At 38.2% G+C, this 23,924-nt stretch overlaps 1 protein-coding gene and 1 long non-coding RNA gene across 5 annotated transcripts in view; one reads left to right on the plus strand and one right to left on the minus strand.

The window, feature by feature from the left end:
* The window catches only part of LOC140331237 (uncharacterized), a 166,541-nt gene extending 164,464 nt beyond the window's left edge, over positions 1-2,077 (minus strand). Inside the window, exon 1 of the long non-coding RNA XR_011920901.1 lies at positions 2,010-2,077. This is a non-coding gene — a long non-coding RNA (uncharacterized lncRNA). The remainder of the gene's footprint in view (positions 1-2,009) is intronic.
* ADCY1 (adenylate cyclase 1) overlaps positions 1,043-23,924 on the plus strand; it is a 496,503-nt gene continuing 473,621 nt past the window's right edge. For all 4 annotated transcript variants that reach the window (XM_072412078.1, XM_072412075.1, XM_072412077.1 and 1 more), the window contains exon 1: positions 1,043-2,253. In XM_072412078.1, the coding sequence (XP_072268179.1) occupies positions 1,645-2,253 (609 nt within the window). In that variant the 5' untranslated portion in view covers positions 1,043-1,644. The remainder of the gene's footprint in view (positions 2,254-23,924) is intronic.

Below are 23,924 nucleotides of genomic sequence, written 5' to 3' on the forward strand. Positions count from 1 at the left end.
AGTTGAAGGTGGAATTGTTCAGGAAATTTAGGTGAGAGTGGTAAGGAGACGTAGGTATTAGAGGGGGAAAATGTTAAAAGGTGAAGAAACAATAAGGGGTGGTCAATCGCTCAGAGGACAGAGTGAAAGAAAGGTTTATGAAGCAAGGGAAAAGTTTTACAGAAGGATGGAAAAAGATTGCAGCATGCAAGAAAGGTTTTGGAGAGTGCGGGAAAAGTTTAACACCTGCCCACCCTTTAAGTGGGAAGGTGGTTGTTTGTTGCGGTGGGGTCCCTGAAGGAAGTTGGTTTGGGTAGTGGTTTTATTGGGGTAGGAGATCCATCTTTGGTGTGGATTCTCCAGAATGTTGTGGTAAATAGTTATGCTTGAAATGGTCATGGGATGGAGACTGCAAAAAGTGTTGATAACGTTCCTGAGCTTGGTGCAGATGTGATGGGAGTATACATATCATGGTTGCGCAAATCCCCAAAACAGGGTGGTGAATGGAGGAGGTCTTAAATGATCGGTAACCAAAGTGAAAGGGTCAGTGTTATGTGAATTTTATGAAAATCTGGTTATGTTATTCATATTTCATTGTTATGGGTTTGTTATTTGGGATTTGTTATTGTTAATATTAATATTTAAGAAAGTATTTGTATTGGTAATAAAAGGTCTACGGGCTATTTAACCACTATTTGGTCTTATGTAGTTATGGGTTGGGTAAGGTAATGGCTGAATGCAGCACTCTGTCTTGCCACAGTCATGATAGTATTAGATATTAAGATAGTGTGTTCTTGTACCACTACAGTCATAATCTCCGGCTTTAGGGACACAATCTGTGATCAGCAGAGAGCACACACACAAAGTTTTCACGGACAAGGAAGATGCCTTCACAGCCGTGTGATGCCATATTTCATATAACACCACCAAGCTTCATCTCTCGTACCACCCACTTCATTATGACGCGTGAGTTAAATGCCTAATCTGAAGTAATGCAAGTGTCTGCCCTTTTTATAGCAGGGAGAGAGGAGGGGGAGGAGTGGAAGATGTTTGCAGACTCAAACGTGGTCATATTGTCAAATGTGTTTAGTGTTTGTCAATCTGCTCAAATTGTAGAGACGTGTCTGGCTTCCCAAGCATCTAGTGCGCAGACGCTGAGCAGACAGTGCTCAGTGACATGCACTTAGATGAAGGAAGGGGATTACCTTTTCATTCTTTTTATCAGCTTTTCCACCTAGTTCGTTTTTTGGTTTGTTTTTTTCCTATTCTCGCCTTGTGCTTTCCTTTCCTTCTCATTTAGTCACCGCAGCGCCAAGCATTTTCATTCCTTCCTTATACATTGCAGTCATCAGTGATCATTTGCACCTGGAGAAATATGCAGCCAGATTTGGCTGTGGAATAATTTTTAGCTGAGGTCAAACGAGAGGGTTGCCTTTTTTCCCCCAGGTATTCATGACTGTGCCAGTGGTGAGTTCCTGTATCTAAATGCACTGGATTAGGAAATCCACATGAACACAGAGCTGTCTCACGTGAATTCGTTTGGTACAGTCTAATCTACCTTCATCCCAGCAGTATCGTTGTCAACACTGCTGATGCGCTCTCATTTGATGACTTGTCAGTGCGAATAAACAGGAGGAAGGGACTTCACGTTTTCTTCTGGAGTTTATGAATGGCACTGATATGGAGGAAATACCGTTTCAGAAAGTCAAAACCAGACGGAAGAAGTGCCACTGCTCCCCCGCCCCCCCTCTGGATGCCATCGCATGCGAAGACGAGTTTGACTGCAAAGAGCTGGAATCCCTCTTCCAGAATTACAACCTAAAACTGGAGCAGACCTCAACCTTGAAGGCTCTGGCTGTGTTAATCATCATGACAGCGACTTTAGCCTTGGTGGAGCTCATGTCTGGACCTAGCTTGACCATCTCTAAAGGTTCCCATCCAGTACACTGTATTATTTTTGTATCCCTTTTCATTGTCACCAATGTCAAATATCTGCAGGTAACACAGCTGCAGCAAATTGTCAAGCTCACCTTGCTGTTCAGTTTTACTTTTTCCTTTTTATGTTGCCCTTTCTCCTTGGGTGCCTATGGCCTGGAACCCCCATCTTCATCAGATCAAGGAATGTGGCAACTCATGCTGGTGACGTTCGTGTCCTATGCTTTGCTGCCTGTTAGAACCCTGCTGGCAATTATTTTTGGTTTCATGGTGTCTGTTTCTCACATCATTGTTACGGCCACATCTGTCAGCGTTAAAAGACACACACTTTGGAGAATGGTAAGTTCTTTATTCCTTATGGGTACAATAGTATGTTATATTTTTTGTGTTGTGTTACCTAAAGTTGACATTTCACTAAAATATTATGTAAACTGTCATTTCTGACTTAAAAAAGTAGAGGTTGCCTGGTTGGTGTTCTGATCCTCTGCCTTTAATATCTTCTGAATCAATGACCCAGAATGAGTATGTAGCTCAGGTGTTCAGGTAATTGAAACATAACTTGTCATATATATCTGCTTGCTTTTTTGGTATGTGGCCTAAACTACTTAAGCCAAAAGATCAGATTTTTATCCAAAGTGAGTTGGAGTCTTTACAATAAGTTCAGCAATGGTAGTATACACAATCCCTCTATGATAGGTCTGCTATACCTTTACTTCACTGATTAGGAGAACTGGCGTGCTTGCTGCCTGCTGAGGACTTCCTACTTTATCTCATAGAAGACCGTGTACCTTACAAGGCAGAAATGTTTTCTGCTTTATATATTATGATGCACCCGATCTGTTTTTATCTCCTCATTTACACATACAAGGTTCACATATGACCCTTTAATTTCTAATACATCCTGTAGCATTAAAAAAAAAACTGCAGTTCGAACAAGGTGGCAAATGGAATCTGTATTGCTTGGTTTGATTTAAAGAAAGATGAAGCCATATTAAATAAATATTTATGTAAAACCAAATAGGAGCTTGATCAGAGACACACATTTGCAGAACTACCATCCAGTCACTAAAGTATGTTATGCATGGCAAAATGCTGATCTGTTTATTTTGTTCCAAAATCAAAACACATTTTTGAAAATTTTTTAGGCAACATTTATAAACCAAAAACTGACCTTATGCTTTACAACGTGTTTGTATAACCTTTGTATAATCGCATTTAAATTCAGCAAAACTAGATAATGTAAGTCACCTGAACAATTTATTATTTTCTATCAGGATTTTGAACTTCACAGTTGTCATGACTATAGGAAATTGTACAATTAGATTGTAAGATGCATTATCGATAAAATGAATACATTATTGAAATTATCATTGTCTTGATCTACCACAATTAGATTGTCAGAACAGATTATCAGCCATCCCAGTCTGTAGATCACTGGGGTGTAGCTAGGAGTATGTGCATTTACTACTGAATAATCTTCTAGGCCCTAGGTGTGCCATTGACATTGCACATTTAGGGTTTATCCCCATAATTGCTAAGTAGCAATGGCATTCCTTTAATATAAAATTGAATTGACATCTGTTAAATATATGTGGGACATACTGAGGCCTGAGATCGCAATTATTGATGTATTCTTTAATAAATATTTTAAGTGACTGCAAAAGTACATTTTACAAATTAGAGATTGTTAATGCCTTGAACTGAAAGTTGGTTTTTAGGGGAATTTGCATTAACGCCTCAACTATGATATTGTTATGGATTTGAAATGCTTCTATGACTTTCAAAATTACTGCCATCTTCAGGAAACACTTAATTTCTTGTGTTCCTAAGCATACATCCTCATTATTAAGAAAATGTAAATATGTATTATATCTGGATAATTTATAACATCTACTAAACACTAATATAAGCAAACAACTGTCACATTTCCCTAGTTTAATTTAAGCAGAGGTTTGGTTAGAAGGTAATGTAAATTATGCCAAATAAGTTTACGTGTATTGAAAATACGTGATCTTTTCCTTTTCTGATATTCTGTTTAACCACCTACATTTCTATCAAAACATTTGAAATATTAAATGCCAACTTTAATGAGTTATATACTCACCAGTTTGACTGGTTAAAAATAAATGTATTATTTTTAATGAAGTTTATAAATAATAAGGTTGGGATTTTGTGTTATAAAGGATTCTACAACAAAAATGCAAATATTTTGACAGGTGTACTACAATGCGGTATCTGTTTTAAAGTATGGCAGATAAATATTTGTGTATGATGTAATTTTATTGAAAATCACATTGTGTGTTTTCTGTGCTAGGTTATTGAAGCTGACAGTAGTTTGTTTGAATGTCACAAAAGTTTGTAACCTTATATACATGTCAGACATGTTGGTGGTCTTGCAGCTCTGGCTGGTGCCCCCCGAGCGGGGTCAGGAGAGGGACCTTTGCCGGCGGGGCACACCGCCCAGAGCCGTGGACCACGTGCCCCGTACAAATCCCTTGCTCAGGGAAGTGGACGGGCTGGTTCAGATCTGCGCTGGGAGAGTAAAAAGTTTAAGCTCCTTTAGTTAATCAGCCCAATCCCCAATTAAAAAAATTTATACTATTATATTTTAAATAAATTTACTATATTGAAATTATTTTATTTTACCTTATATCAGTTTAGCTTTATATATTATTTACCTTAATCTGGCTGTATCTCTGCATCTACTGATCGCTTTGACATGCATTTTTAATTTAAGTCTTTCTATGCGTATGCATTTTTTTTTCAAAGGCCTAGTTTGTAATGCCCACATTTATGACTAGTAATGTATGTAAGATTAATAAATTTGTTTAGGCTATGGCACTGCTAGTAGCAGTTAATTGCATTTTTGGACTTGTTTAGTATTGTTGAAGCCTGAGGCTACTAGATCCAAAAGACCCCAAAAAAGCAAAGAAATTTGGTATATACAGTTTAGTAAAGTATACACGTACCAAGTGCTTTTTTTATAAGAAAAAAAGTGCCGGAACTCACAACTTGGTAATCCTCCAGAGTCCAGCCACTGTCCATCTCCACTCACCCCTCCTCCAAACACTGTACCAGACCTTTCCCTCAGAGAGCACACAATACAGAGGTATGGGAGGAAAAGAGAGTAAGGAAAACTTTTATGAGAGTTTTAGAGTTGTAATTCTCCGACATGTATCACTCCACTGTGATCAGAATGCTCTGAATCACTGTGTCAGCAGGAAATTGTTAGGCGTATTTTAACAACCGGCCCTCCTCAAATCCTCACACTTCCCAAGCACTTAGGCTGCTGAGTTACTGTCCAGTATTGAAGCATGCATGTGAAGCCTGTATTCACAGGATAGCTGCCATTTTCACTGACAGCTGTTCCCCTTCTCAGACATTTACAGACTTGGAAAATCTGTGAAAAAGAGGTGCTGGGACTCTACTCTAGGTGCTTTTAGTTAGAAAAAAAGCCCTCCACATTACCTGTACATTGGAAAGACCAACAACCACTCATAATATGCATGGCCCACCTAGGTGGATGATTTCTGCAGGTCTGGACTCCTACAATGGGAAATATTTAATGGACATTGTTTCAAAACCGTAAGTTGCACATTCTAGACATAGATATCAGCCGGTTTCCAATGAGCTTGGAAGAAAATATCTTTTTAAGCCTGGAACAAGTATCCCTAAAAGAGGTTGTGGCTTTAAGAATTGCCTGTCACAAATATAGTTCCCTTTTAGAAACTTTATCCCACAGCAAACTGATAATATTTTGCACCCTATAGAATACTAAACCACCTTTCCCTCCTCCATATTTCTGTTTCAATTTCTTTATTAATTTTCATTTTAATCATACAAATAAACAAGCCAGCATAAAATGTGTCATTCAATATTCAATTTCCAACAAATCATAAGAAAACAATGTAATCTCTATACAACACAATCTTCAAGTTTGAATATATATTTCTATCCCAACCTTTAGTATTTCTCAGTTCTCGATCCCTATCTTTTATTAAGGTTATTATCTCAATACACAGTATACTCCTAATTTTTTTATTTCTATATTATAGACTGCTTCCCCCTTCCCACCCCCCTCATATATTCTTCAGTGACAAAATTATCTACTGTAACCCTTTACCTATTAGAATAGTCAAAACAAACATGTGACTAATTTATCAATAAGAGAAGAAAAAGTATTAATACATTTCGCTCCATTACAACAAAATTCTACAAACCCTACTTCTATTTGTGACCTGTGAATCCTTATCCAAATCCTATTTAAAATTGTGTATTTTATTTAATATCCCGCTGTGATATTTAGGGTGAGAGGAAGTAGCCTTCCATACTTCATCTTTTGACCATTGTTCATTCCCTAAAGTTTCAATCTCCATTACTCCCTTAATCTTAACAATACAATAGGGGTTCACCTTTATTAACCAATTCTTCTACTAAAAACACTGTGTATTTTTACTTTATTTAATTATAATTTACTTTTCCTACTTTATCTTTACAACTCAGTTAAGCGTGACATATATACCCAAATACTCTTAACATATTACATACAATATCGAAAACCACTAAAACACAAAGACCAAGGAAAGGTGGGGGACAGAAGGCAGGCAGGCTAACACTGCCACATATGGCTATGGAACATATGTTACAGCCTACATAGTTATTAATGTGATTATATGGTCAATATTGACCAATTCCAGCTGTTATTCATATAATGCTCAATCCATGGTGACCATATTTTTTTAAATTTAGGAACCAAGGCATTCAATATCGCTCTCATCTTTTCGTTCACCAAAAACCAGGACATTTTATTTTTAACTTGTTGCACATTGGGGGCTTTAGACCACCATGTTTATTACATCCTCTAAAACATTTACCCTCACAGGTCAGCTTGAATTTAGTAAGCCTAGATGGAACCATATACCATATCTTAACATCAATTTATAGTTGGTTTCTACCTCTAAAGCATTAATGCTACTATGGGCCACTGCAGTCCATATGTGATTTCAATCTTCTTGTTGCAGTGACATACCCATATCTGCCTCCCATTTATGTTTATAGGATGGCATGGCCATACTTGTCTGTAAAGTATTATACAAAGCTGATAAAACTGCTTTTATCTTTACGTTCTGTACACATGGTTTCTCAAACCAGGTCATATTATTAATTCCAACAGTTAATTTCAACCTAGTTTGTATAAAATGCCTGATCTGGAGATACCTAAAGAGTTAGGTATTTTTTTCTCATATTTTTCTCTAATCTCACTAAAAGATAAAATCCCTGCCATATTAATAAAATGACAAATTCTATATAAGTCCTTTTCTACCCACCAAGAAAAACGCCTCGGTTCCTCCAGACCAGGAGGAAACAACGGGTTCCCAATTATAGAACTTACTGGGCTATGGCCAGACATAAGGCCCCCCATATATCTAATAGAGTCCCATATTTTTAATGAGTGTCTCAGTATTGGATTGGTGATATGGTGCCGTTGTACCTCTGGAATCCAGAGAAATGTATCTAATAAATTTGCGCCACCAATGTTTTCCCAATTAAAACCCATTTAGGAATATTCTTTTGGGCATGATACTGTAACAGGGGAGTAACTTGAGCAGCCTTATAGTATGAACTCAAATGCGGCACCGATAGGCCGCCCAGGTTCCTAGATCGGTGTAAGGTATGTCTTGTAACTCGTGGGTGCTTTGCCCCCCAAATATATTCTAACATTTTGCTTTGTAGCATTTTTATTACCTGGTTAGGCATACCTAATGGAAGAACTCTCATGGGATATAGGAACTTTGGTAACCAGGACATCTTTATAGAAGCTATGCGTCCCAACCATGAGATTTGATAACGTTTCCATGTTTCTAATAAACCGATCAAATGTATAACCAAATCAGGGATATTGACACTATACAGGAGTTCATATGATGAAGGAATATATATACCCATGTAGCTAATTCTTTTTAACTCCCATTGAAAGGGAAAAGATTCTTTAAGCAGTTTTAACACTTCTGTTGATAAACTAATATTAAGAGCCTTACATTTTGATTTATTTAACTGCAGCCCCGAGAAGGCCTGAAAGCCTTCCATTACCTTCATCAGGTTAGGCAAGGTTACCATGGCGTTTGTCAGACTAAGGAGAATATCATCCGCAAAAAGACAGAGTTTAAGTTGTTCCCCATTTATCTCTATACCTTGAATGTCAACATTATTTCGGATAGCTATAGCCAGGGGTTCAACTGCCAGTGCAAAAAGCAATTGCGACAGTAGGCAACCCTGCCTGGTACCTCTGCCCATAGAAAAACGTTCTGAACAGTAACCCATATATTGTATAAATGTCATAGAGGAGTCATAAAATGAGGAAACCCATTTACAAAAGTTCTCTCCAAAGCCCCATTTGTTTAATAATGATATAAGATATGGCCATAACACTGAGTCAAACGCTTTACCTATATCCAAACTCAGTAAAAAGCTGATGTCTTATTTTGTTTAGCTTGTTGAAATAAATGCAATATCCTCCCTGTGTCTCCCGCTTGTCGTCTGAGTATAAAGCCTGTTTGGTCAGCCGACACTAGGTCACCCAAACTATCTTCCAATTGGGACGCCAATATTGTCGCAAACATCTTTGGATCCAGATTAACCACCTAGCCGGTATGCCCGTACGAAGGTCGGGCAAAAAAAAATGGCTAGGATGGTTAACCCCATAATTTTGTCACAGCCTTACCTCCATGGTCCCGCTGTGCACATCCAGCGGGACCATGGAGGTAAGGATTCCAGCGTCGTCTTCCTATTCCAGCGTCGTCCGTCGATCTCCCTCTCCAGCGTCGGGTGCCAGCGGGACCGGTAAGATGCCGGCCGGTATCTTGTGTTCCGCTGCCCGGCATCTTGCGTTCCGCCGCCCGGCCGGCTGAACACAAGATCCCGGCCGGCTGAACACAAGATACCGGCCGGCTTCTTACTGGTCCCGCTGATGGTCCACGTCCGTCTTCGTCCAGCGCCGGATGATCTCTGCAGGGAGAAGCCGTCCGGCGGAGAAAAAAAAACGGACGGCTCCTCCCTGCGTGCGTGATGATGTCGGCGCGTGTGCGGGAAATTCAAATAGAAACTCATTCATTCATTTTGTATTGGATTGAATACAAACTCCTGTATTCAATCCAATACAAAATAATTCAAATAAATACAAAGTTTGTAATTGGTAAATTCAAACTGTCATTTTGTATTGGATTGAATACAAACTCCTGTATTCAATCCAATACAAAATAATTCAAATAAATACAAAGTTTGTAATTGGTAAATTCAAACTGTCATTTTGTATTGGATTGAATACAAACTCCTGTATCCAATCCAATACAAAAAATAAAAAAAAATAAAATAAAAGTAAATAACTTGGAAATTCAAATTTATCTTTTGTATTTGATTGGATACAAACTTGCGTATCCAATCCAATACAAAAAATAAAAAAAAATTAAATAAAAGTAAATAACTTGGAAATTCAAATTTATATTTTGTATTTGATTGGATACAAACTTGCGTATCCAATCCAATACAAAAAATAAAAAAAAAGTAAATAACTTGGAAATTCAAATTTATATTTTGTATTTGATTGGATACAAACTTGCGTATCCAGTCCAATACAAAATAATATAAAATTAATACAAAGTACATAACTGGTAAATTCAAACGCTCATTTTGTATTGGATTGAATACAAACTCCGGTATCCAATCCAATACAAAAAAATAAAAAAAAATAAAAGTAAATACATTTTTTATATTCATATTATCTACTAGAACCCCTGTTCGGACATATTTCTGTAAGTTACAGGTCTACAATTTAAAAAAAAAATTTCATGAAAAACAGTGGATCACTTTTGGTACAGAAATCTAGACCTCAGTGTAACGCTCAGGTGGTTAAGAAGAAAAATCGGCCTATAATTAGACCAATTCATTGCATCAGTAGAGGGTTTTGGTAGCATACAGATGGCTGCTTCCAACATACTCGAGTAAAGGGCTTCCCCTTTCAAAATCCCATTAAATGTCTCCACCAAATAAGGTCCCAGTATTTGCTGGTATTTTTTTAATATACTGCCGTGAACCCATCAGTTCCTGCTCTCTTACTGGGTTTAAGATCCTCAAAAGCTTTAATCACCACCAACAAGGTGATAGGGGCTTCCATAATTTCTATTCTATTAGCAGTAATTTTTGGAAAATTTATAGACTGAAAGAATGTTTCCATAGCTCTCTTATCAAAAGAATAAGGGGTTTGGTACAGTTTACTAGTGGGACCAATCCCCTTTACCCTCAGTCTATAGGTGTTTGGGCGTCTTTCCGAGTACCTCAGACTATTTGCCAATGATGTTTGCATTTTATTACTATATCTATAAAATTTGTTATTTGACCATCTCAACGTCTTCCCAGCTATAGATGCTGTGCAAAGATTCAATTGTGTACCGACTTCCTCCATTTGTCATCTTTTACCCTTATTTAATGATGTTTTGTATTGCATTCTCAGCTTTTCATATTTAGATTCTAACTCCATTACTTTTGCCCTACGTTCCTTTTTAATCTGTGTGGCTATCTGTATGAGTCGTCCCCTTACCACCGTCTTATGCTCCGCCCATAGCACAACCAGTGATGTCGAAGGTTGTTGATTTAAAAGAAATAGTCAACCAAAATCCCTTGTACTATTTGGTCTACCTACAGGGTTACTGAGCAGAGAGTCGTTAAGTGACCATCTTAACATATCAGGTATAGGAAAAAGAGAAGACAATGTAGCCCAAACTGTGTCATGCTCTGACCATGAGACCACCAAAATATCACAAGACAAAACCAAGGGCAATGCTTTTTGATGTATTAAAATATGGTCTATACAGGTAAATAGTTGATGGGGATGGGAAAAATATGTATACTCCATTTCTTTGGGATGTAATTCCCTCCACATATCTGACAACATTTCAGATTTCACCAAATCCAGCAACTTATTTGATAATATATTATCCTCAGATACAGCAGTATCCATATATATTCTTCTCTTATCCATACTTGGTATTAGTGGAACATTGGTGTCACCACACATCTTCAAATACCCTGGCACATTTTTACGCACCAAAATCAGCTGTTCAAAAAAAGCAGCTGATTCTCATTAGGAGCATAGTAAGACACCAATGTCACTTTAGCGTCATTTAATGTTCCAACCTATATCAAGTATCGACCATCTTCATCCACCACCTTTCTATCCAATTAAAATTACACTGTCTTCCTAAAGCCAAATAGGCACCCCTCTTTAATTTACTGCTGCATTAGCTTTGAAAACAATTGAGTAGGCCGCTGAAAATATTTTGGACAGGAGGAGGTAGAGAAACGTGTCTCCTGTAGGCATATTACATCTGCTTTACGTATATGAAAATAACGAAAGGCTTTTAACTGGGGACTTAGGACCTTGTACATTAAGAAAGAGAATTGAAATGACCATTTCTCTATATTTTCCAAGTAATTCGTATATACCCTTTTCCTATCACAAACATTTATACAATATGCCTCCTGCCTTACACCGGAAACAAAAGGGAAAAGATACAAACTAAGACAGGGGTAACACTGAATAAACAAAACACTAGACATTATGCATACTATATAAACCCAGGGTGTGCAGAGTGGAGATCCGCTCTCACCCTGCCTCCTCGCTTTCTGATAATACAAAAATGCAATATAATTAAGAGTAGACAGAATCTTTCCTGTCTCCCCAAGAATGTCGTCAGGCATATCCCCAATTAAATGGTGGAGGATATCCCTGGCAACTTACAAGAGAACACATTGACCTCTACACCAGGACCAGGGCCCATCAATAAATACTTATTAACATCAAGCCATTTTCTAAATATTCAACTAACCATTTAAAAAAAAAAAATCATGCTCTTTGCAAATACATAACTAATATCCCAGATAAGCTCGTTGAAAAATACCTGCATTTACAGGAATAATATATCAATTTGACAAGGGGCCTTCATACATTTTTGACCAACAATAATTCCATAACCCCTAAATAAAGCAGGAATAAAAAAGAAAAAGAAGGGGCACAAATACATTAAGTATTCAGATATTGCTCTGAGAGAGTCTCAAACGTTTAGGTGGATCTGTGAGCTTACGCTCCTTAGTCCTCTTTTGCTGATGTATTTCAGGTATTCGTGATGTTGGCGGGTTAGAATTTTCCACTTGGTCTGATTTCTCATATTGATCACAGGCATTAATACCTATTTCCTGAAACTGATTTCTGGCTTCCTCTAATGAAGAGATAGCTTGTAGCTTGCCCACATATGTAAATAACAAATTTAAAGGGATAGCCCCATCTATAGGGGATCTGTTCATTCTGTAGGATCTGAAGGAATGATTTTATCTCTCTGTGGCGCAATATCGTTGCTGGAGCCAAGTCCATATAAAGCTGGTAATTATGACCTTAAAAAGTGAGGGGTTCCTTCTTTCTGGCTGCCTTCATTATCGCATCTTTGACATAGGGGTAATGCAACTTAACCACAATGTCCCTTGGTGGACCATCAGCTTTTGGTTTTACTAATGTGCGGTGTACACGGTCCAATTCTAGCTTTTCTACTGCTATCTCGGGACATATATTACAAAAAATGGCAGTCGCTATTGTATTAAGATCAATTATGCTTTCTGGTAAGCCACGTATGCGGAGTTTAGAGCGGCGAGCTCTGTTCTCAAAATCCTCCATTTTATGATGTAAAAGCTGTACCTCCTGTTTCAAATACTCAACATCCTCTTCGTGGCCCTCTAGGACAGTGGTAACATCATCTACTCGCCCCTCAAGTTGTACTGTATGCTGACCCAACTCTCTTAGCTCCTTTGTAAAGTGCTCTGAAATTTTCATAGAAGTACTCTCTAAAGCGGTATGTAACATTAACTGAAATTTTTCCAAAAGGCTTTCTGAATCTGAAGGCTGTAACTGAACCACTGGTGTTGAGGGCAGGCTCCCTGTATACATCTCTGTTTCACTAGAGCACTCGCTTTTTTCCTGACACATGTGAATGGAGGAATCCTCCATTTCGGCTCTCCTGCATGCTGAAGCTGCCTGTGTTAACACACGCTGCTGCCGGCTCTTGAGTCGTGAGTTGGCAGCTGATTTTCTCCAGCTGCAAGCCGCCCTCCGTACTGCCAAACCGCTGCTTGATGTGCCTGTTTGCAGCCCTGCTTGTCCTGGTGTAGAGCGGAGCTGGCTCAGGATTCTCACATCCGCCTGTCTGCTTCACGCATGCGCCCCCTAGTGACCCTCCCTCCTCCATACTTACTTAGACCTTACGGGCATAGTTTGGCCTAATCTTTCAGTTATGCACCTGAAATCTTTCTTTCATTGACCATGCAGGTGATCTCTATATACTTCTGTAGGGCTGACTTCTGTATTGGAAGATGGCCCCATATTACCTCCTCTTGTTGTTGACCTTTATTATCCTTTTTTTTGTATCTTATGTTGCTTTTTTTGGACACCTAACAGTGACAAAGCAGTAAAACTTTATTATTATGAGTATTTGTTAGGAAAATGTTTTCTGGTCACCAGTTCAGAAAGTGGACAAATAAAGGCTTAAAACGTTTTTCCAGTTCAGACACAAAAAAGTTTTTGATACACTTTAAAAAAGGTAATATAAATAAAAAGTAGCTGAAATACTGAAGTTGTTTTTTATTCTCTTTTTTTTTTCTCTTTTTTTGATTTTACTACTTTTAGTTCTTTTGTTTATCAGTTAAAACACTTGGACTAATTTACTAAAGTAACTACAACTATATAACTATAGTAAAATCTCTCTAAAATAGAAAATATATCAAAGTGGAATAGATAATCCCAATAAAAAAATTGTAAATGTATGAGACAGTTTTTAACAATATTAAACATTAGAACAAAATGTATGATTTATAGAAAAAAAATAATGATTATGTAACATGTTGTGTTTGTCAAGCCAAAACTTTTTTTTTTTAGTTTTGGACAGAGTGGGCTTAAACTTTCACTTAGGAATCATGGAATCTTTTTTTATGAGCTGGCTCTAAAATATATTGTTTGCTTGGTTTGTGTTCAGATACTCTGTTGGTCCGCTGACTAGTTCAGATGTTCTGCTAATTGCCACACAACTTGCTATGTGCATATGCCACATGATTGTCATCCAAACGATGACTACTACAACACTATCATATCCTATGGGGCATCATGCAAAGGTGCCACCTGCTCACCTTTCCCCCTCTCCTCTCCATAGAATAACCAGCACTGAATGCACTGCACTCATTCGTTTTGCTGTCAGTTATGTACTGTCTGTACACATCTTTAGCCACACATATGTTTTAGGTGTGTGACTAAAACCAAAAGATCAGCTTTTCATCCAGGCAATTAGCATTCTTTAGAATGGGTCTTATAGAATCTCTCAATAGTAAGTCCGCTTTAACCCTTCTGCATTCTATCCCTTAACTAACAGTGTAAAATACAAACAAGTATAAAAAATATAAACTTAGGTATACCAGTAATGCAAATTGTGAAAGATAAATCAGGTTGCATAAAACATGAGTAGAAGGTCCATATGGAATGAAATAAAATTGGTGATAATATTTCTTTTTTCTGTACATGGGTACCTGGGACACATAGGTGACACTGCAGTGTTCTCCCCAGGATTTTTTTTTCAGCCGGGTGTAGGTAAACTGTAGCCAGGTGGTAAAAAAAGTGGGCGGGGCTAGACAGCAAACTTGGAGGTCCTAGTTATTTATGCCATAGGTATCCAGTAACCCCTGCTATTGTGTCAGTGTTCTACCTGCCCTCTATACTTTGTTCCAACTTTCTAATGCCTGGCTTGTTAGACAGTTTTTCCATTTTTTTGTCTTATACCCCAACAGTCCAGTGCTGTGTATTTTAATCCAACTCCCTTGAGTTCCATGTTTTATTAGTGTAATTCCTTGTAGTAGGGTAATATTGTGGTCAATGTGGCTTAACAAATTAGGCTTAGTTCACATTGGTGGTAAAAATGCCCCTCCTGAGTGACTACTTCTTGGCAACTACTGTGCACCTGGGATTGTTAACCTGTGATAACTGCTGGGCACCTGGGATTGGTAACTTGTGATAACTGCTGGGCACTTTGGATTGGTAACCGGTGATAACTGCTGGCACCTGAGGTAAGTGCTGGGCTTTTCAGGCCTAGCAGTGTTTCAAGCAGCAGTGGTTCCTGGCGAGAGGAAAGTGAGGGGTAAACACAGCAAATGCAACCTTACTGCCAATGTGAATTCAGCCTAACTTCAGATGTCACCTCCTAGCGCTATACCTAGGTAACACAAAGAGCATCATGCATGTGATCGCAGATGGGGGCAGGACAGCCAGTGCCTTCATATCATCACTTCCAAAAATAAAAACGTCCTGTGAAATTTATCAAACCTGCAGTATGATCCCTGTGTGTGTAAAGTCTGCTTGTCAGATTCTGCAGCCTAACAACTCATTGTGTTCAGTGCTTTAGATCTCCTAAATTGTTAGTTATATTTACCTAAAATTTTTAGGGTACACAGGGGACTGTCATAGCTACTATTAACCAACATTTCTTTTTTTAAGTTTAAGAATTTCAAAATGTGGGGCTCATGAGTTTAAAAACTTGTGGAAATTGGAAGATTTGGGTTGCTGTTTTGTAAGAAAGTGCATCTAGCCCAAAATTGAAAATGCAAATTAAGGACCCCCGGGGCCACTTACATAGTAAGAAGCATTGGGGTGGGCCCCCTAAGTATTTACCTACCTTTTACCAAACTATAATTGTAATACTATGGTGCCCTTTCAGCTTCTGTACTTTGAATCCCAACTTATCTGGAATGGGGAGGGGCAGGAAACTGAAAATGTAGGTGCAAGTGGGGAACAGATGTATAAAAACCCCTAAAATTTCTTTAGCATGTCATCATTAGAACATAAAAACCTCTGCCCATCTAACTGTCCGCTTCCCTACCTTGAACCCCAATTTCTCTAGAACAGAGAGGTTCAGATAAACAGAATCATAGGTGCAAGTGTGGGACACCACACACCACCACCAACACCAGTGAATATATGGTATGTTATGTTGCTTGCTTCCTATAAATACAGAAAATACATAATAATTAAAATAAAAATAGGTGTCAAGTCAGGGGTACCATAAACTGACCTGTCAAAACTGTGAAAATTTTATGTGCCATTTCCACAGTTTTGGTTTAAACCTTATTTACAAAACAAAATCTGTTGCTCTAACTTCTAAGGAAGTATCAACTGGAATTGTGCTTTAAAGTATTTATTATTATTATTATTATTATTATTATTAACCTCCTGGGCGTTACACTGATGTCTAGATTTCTGTACCAAAAGCGGTACTGTTTTTTTTTTAAATTGTAGACCTGTAACTTAAAGAAATATGTCCGATCAAGGTTCTAGTAGATATCATGAATATAAAAAAAGTTTGAAACACACAATCATGTAAAAAAAAATAAAAAATTACTTTTAATAAAATTAAATAAAAAACACAAAAATCAGCTTAAACAAGAATACATAAATAAATCAAAAATACCGAAAATGCAATAATTCGGTATACTGTATAGTAATATATTTTTCTAAAACACCTCCCTAATGTGGTAAATTTTAAAACAGAGTCCAATGTCACATACCTATAGACAAAACCACATAAAAATATTTTGTATTATTTTGTATTGGATTGGATACAGGACTTTCTATTGAATCCAATACAAAGTATTTGCATTTCCCGCTACGACCCCCATCGACGGGCGCATGCACTGATATCATCAGGAATCGCCGAGGGACACGTACGCGAACGCCGGGTGTTCTAATTCTTTCCGAACCTCTGTACTTCCATGCAAAAAGTGTTAAATTTTTTGCATGGAAATTTATTTTAGATTGTAGGCTATAATTCACCCAATTACTCAATAATTACTTATAATTCACTGAATTACCGCATAACTGACTGAAATATGTCCAAAATTTTATAAATTTAATAATACATTTTTTTTGTATAAAACATAAAAAAAAATCTTAAAAAAAAAAATAGTGTATAATGTAATTGTACAGTAGCTTATATAATATATATAATACAATTATATAAATGTTATATAAAGATTTCTTTGTATTGGACTCTACAGCTTTTTTGTATTGAGTTCAGTACAAAGTTATTTGAATTTCCTGCCCCGCCTCCCGCCCGCACCAACGCATGCACCGACGTCACTGCACTCGCCGGGAGAACACAGAAGAGAGAAGACGTCTCCGGAGGAGCTGCTGGGACAAGGTAAGTATTTTCTATGACAGGTAAGTAAGTATGTTAAGTATGTATGTAAGTATGTTAAGTAAGTATGTCAAGGTAAGTATGTTGTATGACAATCGGATTGCAACATAACGTTTGTTTACATTTTTAGCCACTTCGACTTTAGTTCGAGGTAAACGATAGTAGCAAGTTCGCTTACCCCGAACCAAGGTCAGGCTTAACGGCCGGGTGGTTAATAATAATAAACTGTATTTATAAAGTGTCAACATCTTACCCAGCACTGTACAATAAAAAGGGATATTCATTACTTTAAAGAGATGCTGTCAATTTGCCCAGCACTGGTACCTTGTGGACAGGGTAGCCTTAAACATGTAGCTTAAAATGGTCAGTTTACTAATGTGTCCTGCAAAGGGCCCACCTGACCCTTATTTTCTTACTTTACCAGCACTCCTTTGATACAGCTTACTGCATCTGGCACTTCTGAGTATAAGAAAGCACCTCCTAACCTCCTCCCCATACCAATGCATGTGTCTAGAATCGACATGTACAAATGTTTAGCAAAGTCTCAGCACTGCCACGTGGCTGAGGGCAGAGTCAGACACGGACTCTAGGGGCTCATCAGAGAAAGTGAATATTAGGACCACCATAAAATATTGTTTATGTACCGAAATTCCATAACATTTCTGCACAGAGAGCTTGTCTGAGCCTATCAAAGGAAGATATTAAATCCATGGGAAAACTTTTAGTAACCAACAACAGTTGGACTAGGAACACCTTGGTCTAACCACCCAGAATTGATATCAGTGACAGCATATATATATATATATATATATATATATATATATATATATAACCCCTCCCCCCTGAAATGTTTATGCTACAATTTTGTTGGCTGCAATGTATCTTGCCCTGTGGTGTCAGTGGCCACAATATTTACAAATGCCCACAAAGTGGTGCAACATTAACCCCCCTGGTGCAATATCCTTACCCCCCTAACGTTCTAATTCTGTCCGTATTTTTACGCAAAAACCGTTACAATTTTTTGCATGGAATTTTTTTTTACATTGTAGGCCTATAATTCTTAGGCATAACTCACCAAAATATGTCCAATATTTAATAAAAATTTAAAAAATGTAATAATCAACTTTAAATAAAAAACACAAAAATCTGTAAAGAAAAAAAGTGAAACCTGTAATATATCTGTACAATAGCATGTATAATATGTATATAATATATTGATATATTTATTTTATAAAAATTCCTTGTATTGGACTCAATATAGCTTTTTTGTTATGAATCCAATACAAAATTATTTGAATTTCCTGCTGCTTCCCCTGCACGAACCGACGCATGCACGGACGTCACCAAAGAAAGTCTTTGCAGTCGCCGGCTGAAGATGGAAAAAATAAGACATGTCCCAAGGACCTGCGGGTACCAGCAGGACGCAAAAGAGAAACATGATACAAGATGATGATAAAAGACAAACTCATAGCCCATGGTCCCCCTTTCAAAACTTAAATATGGATGGTAGTAGGATTTGTTGTGGATATTGCTATAAATATACTCTAAAAAGAAGCAGACCATAAATGGTACAAACAAGGACCTCTGACTAAAGATAAAATCATCTTCCTTATGACAACTTTTTGTTCCTGAAACGTTTAATTCCTATTACCCCCTTTAAGACCCTGAGCAATTTTTGTTGTGTCACTGACATCTTTCTTGCCACTCTGTATTTTTGCTGTTCCTTCTCTCTGCTTGATATGTCATCAGGATGTTCCTACATGTGCCCCCATGTCCCTCCTAACAGTGTACCTCACTTTAGTGGCACTTTGCTGACCTGTGAGAGCAGTGAGAAGCCTGTCTTTTAATTAATTGACCCTATCTGAACCTGACTCCTGATTGGCCTGAAACTTGCACTTGAAGATAACCACCATCACTACCTGTAGTTAGAACTTTTCCAACTGTGGTTTCTCCCTAGAATTTTTTTTTAGCAGGGTGAAGTGGAAGCTGTAGCCGGGTGGTCAAAAAGTGGGTGGGGCAACACACAACAAATTTATTGCTCCCAGTTCTTTGTGTCATAGGTGTTCAGTAACCCCTATAATTATGTCAGATTTCTAGTGATCCCATATACAGTGTTTCATCTTTTTAATGCCCTCCCCCTAAATACATCACATTTTTTATTGTCTTTGTATAATGCCCCAAATGTCCAGTTCCTGTGTATTGTGACTCCACTTCCTAGTGTCTCAGTGTAATCACTTTTAGGGTTGTAATAGTGTAATCAATGTAGTGTTATATTTGAGTCTTAGTTCATATCAGAGGTGATAACAATTCTGTCAAATCTACTGCAGTGCTAAGTGGCTGAAAATGTGCCAGCTGCTTAGTGATGCAGAGGAATATTTGCTCCTGTCAGACTTCTGAGCTTGCCCCCAACCAACACCCTGGTACACCAGGGCTCTGCTGTAGGCAAGAAAGAGTTAAGTATCTGAACGTTAGTGAACTTTCAGTGACCCTACAGTCTGTCAGTTCTGCTCATAGGTTCTAAATGAGAAAAATACAAAATTAGGAAAACATACAAATATATACATCTCTGCTTTGAGAAGATCTGGTAGGCTGGCAAGATTCATTGACAGCTCTATACAAAGCCTGGAATTAGCTGCTGTGTGATGTCCAGTTGGACATAAATGAAAACACTGCATATATTTTGCTGGGTTGCTACCAGGCCCTTTTTTGACAAGGTCCAAGACCGCAGTCTCTCCTGATCCTCGCTGATGGCAGGCCTGGTGAGAATGGTATCTCTATTATCCTTGGTCATACCTAGGCAGCATTAGATTCTGCCTTGCTGTAGCCATCTTCTGATAGATGTTTGGATTCTATGTTATTTATGTAAAACCTGGTCCTCAGGATTTTTGCTCTTTTAGAATGATTTCATCTTCTTGTCCTACTTTGTACATCATTGATCTTGTTTAGGTCTAAGGTCTTAGAAGATCAGAGGAATCTCTGAATTTTTGAAATTCTGTCACTTTAGCATAGGACAGACAGGCTTGTCCTTTTCCCTCATATAGTTAAATCAGTGTAAACCCAATGATTATTATGTTTGGTTACCTTTTTATGGTACTCCTTGTTTCCTTGTGATTACAGGGAATCTTGTCATGCTTGGTTCATGTCATTGCCTTTTTGGAAGGATACCCTTGTTGTTAAAGTCTTCTTGTCTTCACTCTTTAGGGAATAGTTGTTTCAGCCTGCTCCCAGGTTTGCTGTGGTCCCTTAAGCATTTTTTGTTGACCCCTGAGCTCAATGCCTCAACTGTCTACATTTGACTGTGTTTTCTGAGTAGGTGTCTTTGAACCATTGGGTGCTGTTCCTTTTAATTATAGCCTTGGATATTAGTTTTTTCAGATGGCTTGTTGTGCAGGCAGTTTTATGTTGTATGTTGCACCATCCCAAAGGACCTCTTTTGAACATACCAAAGTTACGACATGCCCTGTCTCCATCAGTGGATGAGAAAGAAAAAAAAATCTTTGTAATATCTTACTGTAAAATTATTTTCTTGGAGTCCACTGATGGACACAGTGGTACAACCCATTGGTTCTCTCAACATACCGTGTTTCCCCGATTTTAGGACATCCCCATTAAGTAAGCCACCCCCGATTTTTTAAAAAATAATTAAAATAAGACACTCACCCGTTTATAAGACAGCTCCAGATATCTGATCCTGCGTGTGTGTCCTTTATGCTGGCTGCAGCGTGTGTGTCTTTGATGCTGGCTGCAGGGAGTGTCTATTCTTGAGCCAAACTGAAAGTAAAAAGCCTGCACACGTGCCCCCGCGATTCTGAACAAGGAAGCAAGCTGCTGATCCCTGCCCTAACGGAGATCCCTGCACTTAATTACGGGTAAGTGATCAGAAGGGGACAATGGAGTCAATGGAATAGAGTGATCAGAAGGGGACAATCATTTCATAGTGATCAGAAGGGGACAATCATTTCATAGTGATCAGAAGGGGACAATCATTGCATAGAGTGATCAGAAGGGGATAATCAATGGCATAGAGTGATCAGAAGGGGACATTCAATGGCATAGAGTGATCAGAAGGGGAATATGAACGGCACATGAGTGATCAGAAGGGGACAATCAATGGAACATGAGTGATCAGAAGGGGACAATCAATGGAACATGAGTGATCATGAGTGACTTTCAACAATAAATGTGTACTGTAGTCTTCTTCATGGAAAAATAAGACATCCCCTGAAAATAAGACCCAGGGCATATTTTGGCATTTCAAAAAATATAAGAGAGTGCCTTATAATCGGGGAAACAGGGTACAACCCTACTGTAGGTTGAAGTAAAACCCAAAAATACAATTCCTGTATCCTTAATTGGATGCCAAAACAAGGATTATTTAGTAAGATTTTCAGAAATCTTTCTTTGTATAGTATAGTATTTTTAAAATAAAGTAAGATGGATTCAGTTTAGGCACTAAACTGACTCATTTATACATATATTAAGCACAGTAGTTTGAAAATGTGTTAATAACATATATTGAACCCTGCACAAATAAAATTAGACTGTTCAAAAGTCCAAACTTTTTTTTGAAGCGGAACCCCAGGATTTGGTGGGGCTAGTGGGGCTACCTCAGCAATGTAAGAATTAAAGGCATGTCTATGATTACCTTACCTTATCTTTCATATCCCCCCCTAGACATTGGAATAGTTGCACTGAAAGGGCAGTTTCTTCTTTAAGGGTTAAAACCTCTTTTTGTAGGTACAGTATTCACACATATTTCTTTTTAAACTGAAATCGCAAATTAGCCACTAAATTGCTCTCACTTAGAATAAGAATTTACCAACGGTAAATGAACCCTATTTATTAACTCTCTGATTTTTTTATTTTATGATATATTGTTTTAATCTGCTCTAGTAGTCAATAGTTTATATTTCCCTAAAGGCCTTTTTGATTTACTATGCAGGAGCTATGCATAATGTTCTGTTTATAGGGCTTTGTTCATACAGTTTAAATATCAAGCAAATACTGCAGTGCTTTTAGTCCTTTACACATATCATAGAAATTCCAATACTTAACAGGTCTAATATATATTACTTTTTCTATTGAGCATACCATCACTAGAAGAGAGACTCCCACCATAAATGAGTTTTTAAGTTTTTTTATGCAATCACTGGATGCAAACCTAAAGCTTCTCAGGTTTAAAAGGTATTTTTACAATTTCTCAAGCAAGATTCTTGTTAATATGTCATTATATTCAAAATGTGTAGTAATGTGATCTTTTTATAGATCTTATTGTATCACCATTTACAGCCACGCAAGCTTGCTAGCTAGGTAAATTTGTAACACAAATGCACACAAAATACATCCAAGTTATGCTGCACAAGTAAAAATAAAAGTCTTTTATTCAGATTTTATTCAGAATGCAAATTATACATGGGGGTGCTGAGAAGTTCCTGGCTTTGTCCCCTTCCAGATGAGATAGAAAAACGAGTGTAAGGGCATATGACAGCCTAATATCTTAGTATGTAACTGTGCAAATATCAAGTCTTTGCGATTCCTAAAACTGTTTTTTCTTTTAGTGAGAAGCTGTGATGGCAGAGGCACAAGCACGTTTCACGTTGTTGGAGTTGTGGCCCTCATGAAGTTTTTGTTTCTCCAGGTAAAGTCAGCAAAGGACATTCACACTGAGATGTCACAAACACTGGGGGAGAAGTGTCTTTCCTACAGCACTGTCAAAACCTGTATATCTTGTTTCAAGATTGGGCATTTCACCGTTGAAGCTGAGCCATGCAGTGGGCGCCCCCCTACCTCAACCGACCCGGCAACATGCGATGCTGTCCATGAGCTGATTATTGAGGTCCAGCGAATATCCGCAAAAAAGATAGCGCAGATACTTGACACTCCACGGGAGCCTGTTGGGTTTGGTATTACCACTAGACATGCACACATCTTAGACATGCGCAAGCTTTCAGCGAAGTGGGTGCCGAAATGTTTGAACAGGGATCAGAAGAAGGAACGAGTTGAAGCATCCAAAGCCGTTTTGGCCCATTTTGAAGCTGCACAGGACTTTTTGGCTAGGTTAGTGATTGAGGATGAAATCTGGCTACACATCTATGATCCTGAAACCAAGGAACAGTCAAAGAAATGGCGCTACAGTAGGTCCCCGCGTCCGAAAAAGTTTCAAACCCAGACATCGGCCAAAAAAGTCATGGCGTCAATTTTCTGGGACAAAGACGGTATTCTGTTGGTGGACTACCTACCTCAGGGCTCTAGTATCACCTGACAGTATTATGCTAACCTCCTGGACCAGCTGAAGGAGGCAATTAAGACAAAACGCCGTGGAAAGTTGACCAAGGGGATCCTTTTTTTGCAGAACAATGCACCTGCGCACACGTCCAGCGTTGTGGCTGCCAAATTGAGCACCCTGGGTTTCCAATTGGTCCACCATCCCCCCTACTAACCTGACCTGGCCCCTTCGGACTATTATCTGTTCCTGAATTTGAAGAAACGCCTGAAAGGGCAACGTTGTGAGGACATTTCTGACGTCAAAAATGCTACTAAGAGCTGGTTTGCGGCCCAACCAAAGGACTTTATTTTGAACGGTCCAGAAAAGTTGCAACTACGCTGTACCAAGTGCATCAGTCCAGGGAGGAATATGTTGAATAAATGTGTTATTTCAAAACTCTGGCTCTCACCTTTCTGAGCAAAGCCAGGAACTTTTCAGCACACCCTTGTATATCCAAAAATGCTCATTAAACA

The sequence above is a fragment of the Pyxicephalus adspersus genome, chromosome 5, assembly GCF_032062135.1.
Source record: "Pyxicephalus adspersus chromosome 5, UCB_Pads_2.0, whole genome shotgun sequence".
Classification (NCBI taxonomy): Eukaryota; Metazoa; Chordata; class Amphibia; order Anura; family Pyxicephalidae; genus Pyxicephalus; species Pyxicephalus adspersus.